Source organism: Watersipora subatra, chromosome 5 (genome assembly GCF_963576615.1).
Source record: "Watersipora subatra chromosome 5, tzWatSuba1.1, whole genome shotgun sequence".
In the NCBI taxonomy this organism is placed as follows: Eukaryota; Metazoa; Bryozoa; class Gymnolaemata; order Cheilostomatida; family Watersiporidae; genus Watersipora; species Watersipora subatra.
In genome coordinates, this window is record NC_088712.1 from 14,258,532 (window position 1) to 14,275,171 (window position 16,640).

Consider the following 16,640-nt stretch of genomic DNA (forward strand, 5'->3'; position numbering starts at 1 on the left):
GCCAGAAATAACTTAATCTAGTTCAGAATCAGTTTTTATGACTGGTGAATGGACATTGTAAAATCTTGCCAATTCTTTTGAGTTGAAACTAGTACTTTCTCATTTGAGTGCCTTGACATTCATCTTCCAATTCCTGATGATCTCGCAATGAGAGATCGTCAGGTGTAATAACTAACCACACAAGTATTCTGTAATGAAACAAGGTAATAAAAAGCAATCGACTGGGGCTGATGGAAGTGCAGTTCTACCAAGCTAAAAGTTATGGGTTCGAATCCCATTGGAAACAATCTTTTTTCGTAACATCTAAGCATTTGGACAGATGGACGGACAGACATACACTGCTTTTGTTATAGGAATGACTAGCTGGATGCCCAAAGTTGCACAAGTAATAAAAAAGTTTTTGTAAAGAAAATTTACTTTTAATCAACATATTCAACATTTACCATTCTAACTTTTAAATCAAGGTGTTTGTTTATTTCTGTGAATTGCGCTATTTCTGTTTACAGTGTTTATTTTTGTGTAATTCATACCAAACCAGCTGCAGTGCCTACTACAGATCTATACTGATTGCAATAGTCTTGTTGGCCATGTGAGTTTAAGAATTTTTCTTCATTTATGGGCATGCATTTTTCTTCTGGTTTGGCTTCACAGATTTTTTTGGCCTGGCTTTACACATAAAGCTAGCTGCAGTGTTTAACGTGAAGCCATGAAAAACTGGCATGTATTCCAAGTATGTGCCAAATTTATTCTATGGTGTAACAAGTTGGACAGTGCAGTGTATTGGATAAATAGATGTCAGCAGAACTGGAGGTTGTGAGTTCAAATCCAGACAGCAGCAGATTGCTCTCTCTCCAAACTTCATCACTATAGCTGGGCAGACAGAAGGAAGCACTGAGAAACATTGAGATTCATATATATATATAGATTACACATAACAAGGTATAAACTGACTTTCCAATTTTGTGTTTTGTAGTTTTGTCATATATGTTAGAGAGCTAACAATGCTTGTTTGATATAATATATGGATATATATCGATGTTAGCGAAGATAATTCAACTAGAACCAATCTGCATGCATTTTCATGCGATTGTGTGATTTGATTGGTTGTAGAATTACTTTAAACTTGCAATTTAAGATGTCATTTAACGCATTCGTTGCAGATGGCTGCTGAAACTTTTGCTATAATCAGCAGGCTTAAAACTGAACATGTCTTGAGACTCAGTCAAATGAACGATTAGAAATTATTTAAAAAGAAATATGACATCATCTTTCCAGACAGATTTACAAAGCAAGTGCACATTATCGCCCAAGAGAGATTTACAAAGCAGTAGGGAATTATCTTCCCCGGCAATTTTACAGAGCAAGTGCGCATTATTTTCTATAAGAGATTGACAAAGTAATAGGAAATCATCTTTCCAGAAAGAGATATAAAGTAAATGGGCATTATGACCCTGTGTGACGCTATAGAGCAATCTTATCTCCCCTGACAAATCTATAGTACCAAAAAACAATGGCTCCACAGAGACTTACAAAGCGAATAGGCATTGTCTCCCCTGCCAGACTTACTGTTTTGATAAAAACCTCACCTTAGTTTTAGTTTTCTGCTTCTTCTCCTCACGAAGCATCATTCTGAAGGGTTTGGGTATCGTTATGACAGGAGACCAAGTATCCCCAACTTTACCAGTAGATGCGTGAGGACCCCAGCTATTGTTTTCTTTGTTGGAACTGTAAGAGCCTGAGGCACTCGCTGTTAACTCCCTCTGAGCACGGGAAGGTGCATATTCGTCTAAATTAAAGTCCTTCCACATTCCCTTGATCCTGGGCAGCATAGAATATGATATTGATGGTAATCAAGGTCTCAGGAAATTAATATTTCAGCTATCTTCATAAGCACAGAAAACATGGTTGCAGATCACCAGAGAGAATATTGTATTTATTGCTAATAATAAACCCCTTTATTTCCAAAACGTGCACTAAATTTGTATCTGATACTAAAATTGTCATTTTGACTGTATGTCGACTAGCATAAATCAATCGAAAATTGCATCTTTGTATCTATGTACGATATATATGATCATTGTATCGTATGGATCATATGATCGCTGTATCATTATACTAAAATATCGTAGATCCTATACCATTGTACACAATATATATATATATATATATATATATATATATATATATATATATATATATATATATATGTAGTATGTATAATAAATATCAGTAAAACAGATTATAACTTAAGATAAAGTGTTTTTTATTTAAAGTTATAGTCTGTTTTACTGATTTTAGCTTGCTCTGATTTTATCATTGAGTATTCTGCTAGGATTTACAGGATTGCTAGGATTACTTACACATTTATTCATATATTATGTATAGTATGTAGATATATACTATACATAATATTATGGTTGGTATTCTATTCTCACCCTCGATAGCACCTATATTAATAAATCACACTTTGTAATTGTGTCTGTCTGTTAGTCCGCGTAAACATTATGAATTTCCACATTTTTTGACCGGATTTGTTCAAACATCACACACATTCTAAACAACTTCTGCTGGCTGCCTAAATTTTTTGGGTTAAAAACTCTGTCTAGTTCTTGCAGACCAGCCAAACACGCATCAAGATTAGAAATTCAGGAATGCACCTCATGCATCAAAAACAACTGCACACAATGAATGTGCTCATGGGCTGTTGTCATGGAAGTAGTGTAGCGCTTGCGTTGAAAGCCTTCTGTGGGCTTCTGATTGAAAAAAAAATTCGGGGCCATGCCAAACTTAATGCTAGTCAGACCGTCCCATAAAGTTCAACAGCTGGTCATAGAGATGCAGGTTAATGGACAAGCCCAAGTTTTACTGCATCAAACACATTAGATCACCTCAAAACCTACATTCAGTTTTTAAAATTAAAAAGTTGAATGCAGATATGGAATATGGATCCTTCATTTGAAATCTTACATAGCTAGAGAGTGCGGATTCGATGAATCTTTTATACAGCCAGGAAAAGTTATATATTTAACAATATGAACTTATAATTTTCCAGTGTAAGGTATTTATATGATTGATAAAATTTGACAGATGAATGAAGACCAACACCTGAATGCCGAGTATTTGATCATTATGCAGAATATCTAGCAGATCAAATGATACTTCTAGTCAAGTGACCTAATCAATACAGAAGGCACCTTGGTTTGTGACATAAACTATCTTGTCAAACATAATTTTGTACATAGATGAACGTTGTTTTTGGACATTTCTAACAACTTCGTTAAGCCTCTACTTTATATATAGATTTGTACAGTATTTATAAATCAGTCAAGCATAAAAACAAAACTTCATCGGTGTACATTATAAATACTGTCAGCAAAAATTGAGGCAGCAAGACCATGTAGTAAAACTACCCAAATACCTTTCCATGCTGTCTGAGAGTCCATCCAATCGACTAGAGTTTCTCTCAGTTAATGGAGCTGAAAAGATACAAAAGTCCAAATTTATTGTAATTTATTAGATAAACTACTACTTTAGCAGTTCAGTACCCTAGGACACTTATATTTCGCTAGTATTTAGTTTCGTGAGTAGCATACAGAGTAAAATTTCGCTGCAACTTAATTTCTCAGCTCTGATGAGTGTGAAAATATAGTGATGTGAAAATAAATGCAGTGGAACAAACATAATTAGATCCCTCAGGTTCAGTTCACCAATAAAAAAAATTTCAATTTGGGACTAGTTTGTAATTGTGAACCGCAGGTAGAACGGTGTGGGTGAGGTCGATAATGCAATTTGATCGCTTGCTGCCATTTGTTTCTTGGACTATCAATGAACAAAGCTATTGAATTTCGCGTTTTCGGTCGTTCGTTATGATAGTTTAGTTTCGCACATGAAATTTTCGCGAGAGGATGACTCTGTGAAAATGCGAAAGTTAGATGAGGCGAATACATAAGTGTCCTAGGGTATGTTCTATGAGAGATCGTCATGTGTGCACAGAGAATAGGTATGTGCTCAACAATGGGAAATGCTGGAAGGCGGTTGATTGGTGCAATTGTTGGAGTGTCAGGATATCAGGCCAAATAACACGAGTTGAATCCAGTGTGTAGCAATATTTTTGTCCAAACTCAAGCTGTGACTTTGGCCAGACAGACTCAGCACTTATTATAGTCAAGACTCTTTACTATACAGTAGACCCTTGCTATACAGTAGACCCTCGCTATACAGTAGACCCTCGCTATACAGTAGACATTTGCTATTCAGTAGACCCTTGCTATACAGTAGACCTTGCTATACAGTAGACCATGCTATACAGTAGACCCTTGCTATACAGTAGACTCGTGCTATTTAGTAGACCCTTGCTATACGATTTTAATTCGTTCAAGTGTTGGCACTGTAAAGTGAAAGTTTCATATATAGAGTGTATAAAAACCCATAGTAAATATCTAATGCAAACATTAGTACCCCCTGGTAATAATCATCAAAATTTTATATACCGTACTTTTCAAACTATAAACCGCACACCTATATAAGCCGCATCTGCTTTATTTTCCAAAAACGATAATAAAACAATACATATGCCGCACCTTTGTAAAAGCCGCAGAACTCAGGACGGTGCTTTTTAACATGGCAGCAATTTTCCGGTTTAAAACAGCCCAGTGCCTAACGGTGCTGTTTCGTATTAACCAACACTTTTTAACCTAGTGCCTAACAGGACAGTATCGTGAGGCAATGTTTCATATTTTCTTTCACCGCTAAAGGCACACTAACCGGAGATTCTGGATAATGCGCCCTAGCGGTCAAAGAAAAAGCCACAGAATAGCCGCACCCTTATATAAGCCGCGTGGTTCAAATCATTAGAAAAAAGTAGCGGCTAATAGTCTGAAAAGTACGATAGGTCTTTTCGTACATGCTAAAAATTTGCAACAAAATAATATGTTAGCTTTAAGAACTATACATGCAGTTACCCACGGTAAGTTTAGTGGTTTATGATTTGCAATAAAACGTAACGTTACAATGTAAAATGTGCAGTACGTACCATAGAAAGTTCTTAATTTAGAGGTAAACATACAACATAGACGTTGAAGTTAGCTTAAATTAATTTAGCTTACTAAACAGATTCGTAAAGCTAAGTTTTAGTATGTATTTTACTAAACAAAACTTCAACTTTGTGATCGGCTAAAATTTTATCACCTATTCACTGTTCTCGATTTCGTTTGTACAATAATGAAATGAGGCACACCAAAGGAAAGGGGCCCATTTGATACGCTTTGAGGATTACAGGTTGGGTTACCATCTGATAGAGAATTTTCTGCTGGTTCCAATGATATATAACATTTTATTCCTCTGACAGTTATGAGTAAGTTAATTGCAACGGCCACCAGACTAGGTATTTCGGTAAAACAATGATTTGAGAAATCGAGCGTTGAAAACCAACAAGCATCATACTAAACTACTAAACTACACCGTTTAGCATCATTACAGCAACGAGACATGTCATTAATTCTTACTTTTGAGCAATTTTTTATGCAGAAATTTGAAGAGAACATGTCAAAGAACCTTATAGTGTAAGAATACAAAAACAGTTTGTGAAATGGTTTTCCAACTTTGGAAGCCTCTAGACAAAATCGACAAATGTATCAAATGGGCACTTAACAATGACTAATGCTGAACTGAGTGAGATTAGCATCATATTTCTTTTATTCGTTGCTAGAGTTCATATGTTCATACGATCTCAATGTTTTACGTCATTCAAGACTTAAACTATAAACATTCCAGTTCGAATATTTCAGGACAAAAATAAGACAAAATTAATGCAAGGTGAGATGACTTCTAATGAGAATTAGAACAAGCTAAGCGGCTAGTGCATACTTGCCAAGTAGTTGAGAAAAAAAGCGTGAGATTGACGGTAAATGTAGTAACTGAATCTGAAGCCTAGATTTATTTGTGAAGTTTTTTTTTCTTCATTGGTACCTACATAGGAGGCCCTTCCACGATTTTATTCAATGTTCAGGTACTTTACTATCAATGTAAGATCATGGTCGTTTGCCAACGATATGTCACAGCTCCATGTATAATCTTTGTTTATTGATGAAAAACTGTAGAGCAAATCGTCAGACATCAATGTTGCTAAATCTAAATAGCCCAGGTTTTGTGGCAAACATACGGTTTAATAGTGGTCTGTTTCATTGTTACTAACTTTGTATGATGATGAGGGCTCACAACTAGTAAACAAAAGGAAAACCACAAGGAAAAAATTAAACCACTACTTTTATTGAAGAAGCTGGAGGAAAACGGAAGATTTTGTGCAAGAGGGAGACTGACTTAAAAAGCTGGAGGGTCCCGGCCAAACTGGGAGACTATGGTGCAGGCTTTAAAAACACTTGATTTAACGATATGCATATGGCAGAGTTCAAGGTCACGTATCAAATTAACAAGTAGTAGTGAATCTATGATAGAAATAGTAGATGACTCACTGTTAACATGACTGTGCATTCTTGAATCTTCATCACTATCTTCATTAGCTGATGAGTCAGTAGTACGTCTGCAACAGATAGACAAAAGATTTCAAGATATTAATAGACACATGATGACATGCTTATATGCCAAGTCATTTAAAAAACTAGAGTTCGCTCACTTGAGAGACAAATTCTTAAAAGGTAAATTACCTTTGAAAAACCTTCTCTTGGTCACTCAATAAAGATACTATTATTAAAGGAACAAGTAACTAAAAGAACTGAATAAAAAATAGGAGTTATTCACTTTTAGTCGTGGTAGAACAACTCGAAAAAACTCAGTACATCAATATGACTTGTTCCCAATTATAGAACACCTATAAATACTTTTTTACTATGCAGCTGCTGGAGAAACTTGCTAAAGAAAAATCTAACATAAAACACCATGAAAAATCATTGAACTTGAAATAAATAAAATATTCTTTAATGAATATTTAACATATCTATGAACTAACCTTTGCAGAAGGTTCTATGAAATTCGCCAACAAAAAAGATCAAAATCATCTCAGAGAAACTGAAATACCTGAAGACGCTATGATTGTTGATATTTCTCTCCGTCTGCCAAGCTTGTCTGGTAGAAACCGATGGCGGTAAGGGTGGCTTGGACATGTCCCGAACTCTGTCAGCTGTGCCACTCATCTCAGCTACCTGTATCACAAAGGAAGCATTCCACAATAAAATAAGTCTAAAATATAGTCCTCACACAATTCTTACATAGAAGTCCTAAACGCAGTACATATTAAAAGTATTCTAAAGACTGAAATACGCATTTGTTACACTCTGTGTGTGGCGCACTGAGACACACAACGCTGAACGCAATGTCATAGTAACAATTGTGGACCCAAGAGGTAAGAATAGTATTACTTTGGATATTTTTGAAATAAAAAGTCATTTGAACAGCCGATCCTCTTATGTGGGTGGGTGTAGATGTGAAAGTTAAGCACAGTTGACATTTTCAAGTCTAGTCTTGCATATAGAGACAGGTCAACTGATCCTAAGCCGTATTGGCAACTTTCCATAAACTCTGAAAGCACTTATAATAACACATAATAGTATGTTTTTGAAGATCAAAGCTTGTAAACTTGAAGAAACAGTAGAAACCCAATAGAGAAAAGATTTTTGTTAAAAATAGATGATATGTTAGATGTAACTGAAGAACCATAACGGTTGCAGTACACCGGGTTTTATAGAGTGTGTATTTGTTATGAATAGAAAAACGAATAGTTTTAGTGCAAAGATCTTGTTGTAGAGAAGTTTTCTAGCTTTTTCTATTATTGATTTTGCTTTACTAAAAAATTCAATCAGTGCGTCATTAGAAAGTAACGTTCTGTCAGCAGCCAGTTTTTATTTCTCAGTCGGTTAGACGTTTCCTCAGTATAATACTAATACCTCAAAAACTAATAATACAATAAACTTGAGACTCTGGAATTAAACTAGGAACGTAGCAAAACTAGGAACACAAAGTGGATAAAGTTATGTAATTCGTAATACAAAAAAACTACGAGAAACTACGAATTCGAGTTTACTCAGGTGTAGAATTAAGTTGGAAAACAATTCCTTGAATTATTTCAAGCCCAGGTGTTAAGTTGCTTGTAATATGTATTATATATAAGGCAAGTGAGAGTTCAGGATGTGTATGGGTGTATATTTCATTAACTGAACCCCAACTGAACACAAAATAGTAATTTATTTAACAATATTGAATTATTTCAAGCCCAGGCTTTAGTATTAAGAATCTTATAAGGGAAATTCACCTTACTTGTCGAACCAATTGTATGGTCGAGCGAACATGGCTATGAAAACGTCATAATCGGTTTAATTTTTTTTCAGTGTAAAAGAGCAATGATAAAGACTTCAAGTAAATACTTACAGCACGAAGAAAATAGCGTTATATAAAACAACATGAGAAAATTTCAACACCTAAATTATCAATATAAACTAAATCAGCGTAAGTATCAGTCGTGGTACTATATACTAGTTGTGGTGAATACCATCTATATACATGTGTATTAGTGAACAAATAACACATATCATACTTCTTTTTTAAACTCAACCACCAACACATACTTATTGTTTTATTGCGTATCTTATCGCTATGCCAGCTGCATAAGTATTTTGATACTGCACAATCTTAAAGGTTGACTTGCAAAAAAATTCACATTACAGTTATTTGGTATCAAAAGATTCACCATGTCTTACTATGTTGTGTTGTAGGTGCCAAATATGTGGAAATGTGATTACAAGCTCTTAGAAGCTCAAAAACGAACAGTTAATCGCAGCCATCACGAAAACGCCGTAGGTTGGAATCCCTCTCAAAACGGCTCAAATGTGACGTAGTTGATCACGATGTGATCAACTTCTATTTACACTTTCATGCAACCTCATTTGTCAAAATATTGTCACAAATGAACTTCATGCATTCAATAAAACTGTGTCTATTATGTCGTGTCATTATCATCATACTGCTGTCACTCTGAGCACTGATATCTCAAAACCTAGCCTACAAATCAGATTAATTTTTCAACCTCAGCTCGATGGGGTGCATATCATCCTCATATAAACATGATGAGCCTGTTGATCACCTGTGATGGTCGAAAGATTCTGCAAAAATTGTTTGCACTTTTTGGTAAGAAATATGGGTCACATGATCAGATTATGACTAGATGATTAGACAAAGCTGAATCGAAACTGTAAATTAGCGAGCATCTATATTTGATAAAGGCTTTCCATTAGAAGCCGAAATGTTTGTCATAAACTAGTGCTACGAGATGTTTTATATTGAGCCTTTTATTGGCCTTTCATTTCAGGTGATAACATTTTGTGTCAAAACAATAACCATGTTGAGTTGAATAAGTCATTAAAAAAGGGATTCCAACCTGTGGCCGTTGTTTAACTGTTCATTTATGAGCTTTTAAGAGCTTGTAATCACATTTCCACATATTTTGAACCTACAACACAGCAGAGTAAGACATGGTGAATCTTTTGATACCAAATAACTGTAAAGTGATGTTTGTTGCAAGTCAACCTTCAAGTAGAGACAGCACGTTGAAAAAACTTGCAAACCTTATAAGGCTTTGATGTGCGTTGATGTACACATGATAAGCCCCTAGTGCCAATGAGAGCTGAAACCACTTCTTTTCATAACCATAAATTACCCAATGATACTTTATTCTACTATTGTATAGAATCTGATGCTTGATCTGTCTAAAGCTAACAATTTTGCTTACACACTGGCTTATTTATTTCATAACCAACCTTGGTTTTGTAGGCTTGTGCGCACATGCTGAGGGTTTTCTGATGATCTGCTTTGAGTTCCTGTAACCTCTCGTAAAACTGCTCATCGTTCAGCATGTCAAGGTCTTCAGCGAGACTCTCTATCTTGGGATCTCGAGGACTTAATGTATAGGAGTGCTTGACATGAGAAGCCCCATCACCATTCATCGGCTGCAGATTGAGATAGAGTAGTTCTGGCAAACAAAGTCTGGCGTCACAAAAGAGGTTAGTACAACTTAGTTATAATGTATAACATCGGTGAGTTGTTTTGGAACATATTGAACATAGTTGAATAAAAAGTGGGAATTTTTTTTTATTTCGGGTGATTTAGGCTGAGGAAGGGTATTTTTTTTTATTTCGGGTGATTTAGGCTGAGGAAGGGTAAAAATCAAATTACAATGGACCCGCCTACAACGTAAATAATCAGCTCCAAGAATGTTTAGATAACAGAGATTTATGTTATACAAAGAGTACAATACATATATATATATATATATATATACAACTTAATTTGTTCAAAGATTGTCCCAAACTTATTTCTTTGGCTCTTTAGGAAAGGAAAAAAACTAAAACTAACTTTTTAATTAAAATTTTAATAATACTGCAGTATTATTGGTTTGTGGTGACAAGTTTTCTCTTTTTCATCCCTTATTCTTGATTTACAGTTCATCATTACAGTAATTTTATGTTAGGTAAATTTTACTTCTGGCAGACCAAGTTTTATTGTCACCAATTAAGTTAGTACGACTTAGTGATAATCCATCATATTGGTAAAAGTTTTTGAACATAGTTGGATAAACAAACATGGAAACATCTGTAATTTAAGGTGGTTTAGCACATTGAAGTGTAATCTTGTATATATAAGCAGGTCCCCTGATCCTAGACCTAGAACTTTTCATAAACTATAAAAGTACTTCGAATAGCACAACTTATTTTCAACTGAATATCATTTCAAGCTCCAAGATTGCTGCAGAACTCAATGAAATAGACAGAAATCAAATAGAATAAATAGTTATTTTTCCATTTTTTTAACAAAGCGATGTTATAAAGACAACTGAAAAAAACATTGCTTGCAGTAAACTGAGTGTGATAGACTGTGCATAATTGTTTTTAACAGAAAAACAAACAGTTTTAATGTTTGTTTTATTTTAACAATAATATATGAATATATACAAAAGAAATGAAAACTAGACAACGAGCATCCAGAGAAGGTGATGATGAGGCCTTATGCGTGATAGCAAAAGCTAATTTTCCTCAACAAGAGATGTAAGACTCTTGTTGTGGAAAACGAGCTTTCTAGTTGGTCGAAATTGGAACATTAATCACTAACAATGTCAATCATTGTGTCATTAGAAACTAATATTCTGTTAGCAGCCATTTTTAATTTCTCAGTTGATTTCAAGTGTCATCAGTCTTTCGGCGGTATCTCCAGAACTAACAGTCCAATCGACTTAAAACTTCGGAATTGTACTAAAAACTTTCAGACTTTTAAACTAAAACTTCAGCATCATATAAACACAAAAATATAAAAATAAAATATAAAAAAACAAAATGAAACCAAGCAAATGAGTTTCCTTGAGTGAAAGACCAGGTCAGAAAACAAGTCCCCAAATTGGCTCGACCACAGGCTTCAAAGTGTTAAACTGAAGAAAGACGAAAATCAAATTACTGAGTTTAAGAACGTTATTTGAAGGATTTATTATAATAAAATGTTTATCCCAAAAATTAAGATATAACTCAAGATGATATTCAAAGAATTGTTTGAAAGAATTGTATTGTGATTTTCAGACAGCTACAAAGAAGCAGGTCAGCCTGAAGAAGGCAGGTAAATGCACGAATTGTAAAGTAGCTAAAACAAAACTAAAAAGTACTTTGAATCTAACTTCACGTTTATTCATCTTATTTTACATGACCAAGTTATTAACATAAAAGAATTTTTTCGTTTTTAAAAATATTTGGTTACTAAAATTCTTGTAGATTCGAGAGTAAACATCATAAACCTCGAGAACAATATATGAAAAGCAGGTTCAGGGAAACTAAGCTGAGTAATACTGGTTATACACTAAGAGTGTATAACCATTAACAACAAAAACAGTGATTTAATAAGGTTCACTTTAGTAGGTAGTCATTCTCTAAATGTTATGCAATACCTCCAGCATGCTTTAATCCTTTGATTTGTTTGGCTTGTGGTCAGTTATTAGAAATTCTTTGTTAGATTAATAAGTTTCAACTTCTAGTTATTGCTTCCGTAGGAAGCGATAACCAGCTTATATTTATTTATATAAGTATGTATGTATTTATGTATAGCTTATATTTATATAAGCAGCATATATTTATTTAAAATGCTTGCTTGAAATGAAATGTTCTTTACACTTTGTTTTAATCTCTCATCGAAATTTAGTAATAAATTGCCTACAAGTTCAGTTCCTTTTTATAAGTATGCTATTGTTTCTCTATACATATTTTCGATATATGACAACTGTCGACATTGAAATATATTAAGATGAACAACAAGTATTTTAGTAGAATGAACTGTGAGTCAAATGCTGGTTGAATGTCACTTTTATGATTTCCAGATTCAGCCGAGGCTCATGATATACATGTACTCTGCAAAATGGTTTGTCCTTATAGTTTTACAAAATACATTAAAAAGTCTGTCATGTTTTTGTACCTTATCCATATACCTGCCTTTTCTAAAAGCAAATTGAAAAGAAAGAATTGAAAAGCTTAATCCAATGATATACAGCCCCCACAGAAGGGGGCTGTATATCATTGCTTAATCCTTAGATCCTCATGATGCATTATTAGATTTTAGTTGCTCAGCTTTAAACTACTTTACAAATTATTAAAAAAAATGGCTCATGCATGGCGTCACCACTAACTTATTAAGTTAGTAGTGACTCGTTGAAAGTAAGCTACAACTAAATTTGCAAGGTCGGTTCTCAAATTTTGCAGCCACGAAAACTTACGACACAAGTTTAGCTTTACGATACGCCCTGTCTGTTTGAAACGAATAATAGAACGTGTATTTCATTATTAAAGTGCGACAAATTTCGGAAAAAATATTACAGCATCCAAAAGCTTTGATAGTGTTAAGAGAAAAATAGCCCCCGAATTTATCATTTAATTTTTCTGAAAACCGGCAAGTAGACCAAATATTACAGAATTCGGAAATAAAATTACAAAGTAAAAACAACACAATGCAAAAACAACAGAATACGTGCAATATCAGACGTAGGGCGTTCAAATATGCATTATGTTGATATACTGAGCCGAAACAAATGAAAAGTGCAAGTAAGATTAACAATATTTACAGAAGAATAAGCGTATTCATCGTCCTCATCACACTGTTCCCAAACAGGCTGTGACCTGACTCGTTCGTGAAGCGTATGAGGAAGGCCATTGATAGGTTCAATAGGAACTTTGACACTAGAATTTGTAATGACAGAAGCTTTATGGAAGTCGGTTGCCATGATTAAAAATTAAAGCATATCAGTATCGCACAAAATTCGAGGACGGATGTCATTGGCTAACCGGGGTTTTCAATCATCCTTGACAGTGCCGAAGCTCTCAAACTTTGCTAAGGAAACAAACGATTTATATGCTCGACGACGTCGCACGGCAAGTAGCTATCAGATTTTGTCTAAGATTTTGCCATCGATTCAATGATATACTACATGTTTGTGTTTTTTGTCAAAAGATGGTTACTAAACATCGCATCCATTTCCTGACGAGACGTGTTTTTTTTTATCAAAATACCTCTTTTCTCCGCTTTACGACTGCGCACACGATTTTCTTTTTAAAACATGATTCCGTCACTATAGCCTTCTTTCAAATAAGATATGAGAATGACAATCAAAGTATAAATACCTTCCTAAGCTTTTCTCAAAGATCCTGCGCGGTGGTGCAACAGGAGGGATACTATATATGAGATATCATTATTTATTTTATTGTGTAAGAATGAGACAAACATGCTTACACGATTTTATAAAATTGCGTTGTAACTGCTTTGGTATCGATATTCTTTTTCAGTTTTTGCCCAATCCTAAACAATTCCGTCGCGGAAATGACTGCAGGAGCTCGTCATCTCACCAAGTTAATTTATCGTATACCCTTTATGGCGTACACTTGGAGATTGTGGAATCTTTTAAATACTTGGGAGTGAATGTCTCTAATGACTTTAAATGGGACATACACATAGATGACATTACCTCTAGAGCATATCAAAGGTTAGGGATGTTGAGGAGAGTATTACACGGAGCACCCAGAAACGTCAAAAAAATTGCTTATCTTAGTCTGTGCAGGCCCGTTTTGGAATTCGCTTGTGAGGTATGGGATCCATACCTCATAAAACATGAAACACAACTGGAAAATGTCCAGAGGCGCGCTGTGCGTTTTATTGCGGATCTTAAAGGGGTGGAAAGCGTAACTATGGCCAGAGACAAATTAGGGTTGGAATTGCTTAAGAACAGACGGAAGTCGGCTCGAATGGTTTTACTTATAAAAATTCTCTCCAGCAGTGTGCCTGAGTCTTTAATCAATAATTTTAACAATATACACAATGACACACACTCACATCATACCAGATCAGTATCCAATGACGAACCTAGGGCTGTTCCAGCCAGCAAAACATTTTATCATAACAGTTTTTTACTGAGAACTTCTCGCGACCTACGAGGAAATTTTTAACGCACTTTTTATAGTCATGATTTTACTTACTTCGAATATTACTTGACTTTTATTGAAAACATTTGAACTAGATCTAGATACGTACATGATGGCCCTTTTTTTTCCTCGGGGATTGAGGTCTTAGGGTTCGATTGACCAAGACCAAGATCTCGGATTCTATGACGTACTCAGTATTCCATACAGAACTTTGACGATTTTTGTATGATCTTTGTTCAATATGCTACTTATAGATGTTTTTTGCATCATCAATTTCTGTCACTGCTAGTTTCTCAACTCGATTACAAAATTGCAATAACACCATATTTACTGCATTCTGTTTAAGATTAAGTTGTATCAAAATGATTATGTAGCAGGTTTAGCGAAAAAATAACTCAGTATAGTAGAAAGATTAGTACAAATATGTGCCGGTAGTCAAGTTTAGAAAAATAAGCACGAACGGTGTCATTTGTTCACCAATATGTAGATGATAATAACCACGAATAATATAAGTCAATTTTGTATCATCACTATCTTTGTCAACTGTATGAACCAACCTTTGTTTTGTTTGTAAATAGTTTATTCAAAATTCAGAACCTAAAGTAATAGAATTCAGAATAGTATGTTTACTCTGTAACAGTCATACTAATGTAAAAGATTTTAATTATTAAACGTCATGTTGGGCCACACTTTGATTACACAATATGTTAGTGCTATGTTGTTGAGCACAGTTTTTCATGCAAAATCACCAAATTTTAGATTAGTTAAAGCTTGACTTTTTGTAATTGGATGAAATATACTGGCATATTTGACCACAGCTTGAAAAACAACTATAGTCTTGGCTAGCCATTTGAAGGCTTTGAAAAATTATGTCTTATTGTTTAAAAATGCTATTTTGAGCTTCTAAATTCTTCAATCATCTTTTTTCAAAGTAAAGTTCTTTTGCTTTGAGGAGATGCTAAACATTTCACTGGTACTTTGGCGCCAGCATCAATAATGTTTAGTAAACCTAACAGGATTTAACCTTGAGTGACAAACTCTGCCAACACATTAAAAATGTTTAATTTTTAGAAGCCTACAAGCTCATTGCAAGAATGATATGACTAGAAACGGTAAAAGGAAATGCAAATAACATAGCTTATTTTATGGGCTAGCTGAGAAATTTTGCTATGAGCTTTTGGAAAATTGTGCAATCCAAAAAGTTTGAACATTATTAATTTATTGGTCCTCTGCCTGTAACAGTAGCATGTATTTATTTTGATATTTGATAATATGGCTGGTCAAAACCCTTATTTGTTTTCAAGCCACGCTCAACTATGGGTATGCATTTTAGCTAGTTTAAAACAACGGATGCTTCAAGCCACCTGAACTTTGGTGGTTATGCATTAAAGTCTACTTAGCAGCATTGTCGTAACACATTTTTTTGTCTAAACATGGCTCAAAAATATCTTCGGAAAGGGTTTGAATGCCTAAAGCTAATTTGCATGGATTCATTTTTCACAAGCTAGCTATGAGAATATCTGAAACTTGACAAAATATGATTATAAAAATTGAAACTTGCAAATATGATACAACTTAGAGGATCAAATGTTCAACTAATTCTAATTCTACAATTATAAGGTACATGTATAAGCTTAGAGTTTTTTGGGGTAAAACCTTGAAAAAGGCGATTTGACCAGATACAAAGGTACATATTGTTTCAGTGGACAATACCAAGAGAAAAAGATGTCGGTGATATTTACTCAAATCACCTTAGTAGGTAAATTAAATGCTGACTTAATGGAATGCCATAATTCGTTTGGATAATTTTTCTCATGAAATTCATTTTGAAATATGTTTTTAAAGTCACTTTGGGGTGCTTGATTCAAAGTTCATATTATTCTGAGCTTTCTCATCTTGAACCCCTTGAATACAGTGTAAATTATCATACAGTTTCTTATTTGTGTCATGAAATCAGCTTTGAAATCAATAATTGGGACCATGTGTTTTCAGTAAATGTTCGGCATTATTTAATTTGAACATGTTTTGTACATAAATTGTACAAAGTTCCCATTTTTAATATTAAAAGACCTAGTAACTCAAACAATACTGTGATTCATTATTAGGTTATGTTAGAAGTCTAAATACTTCATTGCCAAAGAAATTGTAATGAACTATTGTAATAATGCTAGCACAAATAATCATCGTGACAAA

General features: G+C 34.3%; 1 protein-coding gene across 1 annotated transcript in view; it reads right to left on the minus strand.

Annotated features, from left to right (window-relative positions):
- LOC137396448 (protein FAM161A-like) overlaps positions 1-13,255 on the minus strand; it is a 37,764-nt gene extending 24,509 nt beyond the window's left edge. The window contains exons 1-6 of the mRNA XM_068082732.1: positions 13,097-13,255; positions 9,765-9,953; positions 7,033-7,157; positions 6,471-6,538; positions 3,419-3,476; positions 1,587-1,818 (exon numbers count right to left, since the gene is read on the minus strand). Of these exons, the coding sequence (XP_067938833.1) occupies positions 1,587-1,818; positions 3,419-3,476; positions 6,471-6,538; positions 7,033-7,157; positions 9,765-9,953; positions 13,097-13,255 (831 nt within the window). The remainder of the gene's footprint in view (positions 1-1,586; positions 1,819-3,418; positions 3,477-6,470; positions 6,539-7,032; positions 7,158-9,764; positions 9,954-13,096) is intronic.
- Positions 13,256-16,640: the final 3,385 nt, after the last annotated feature.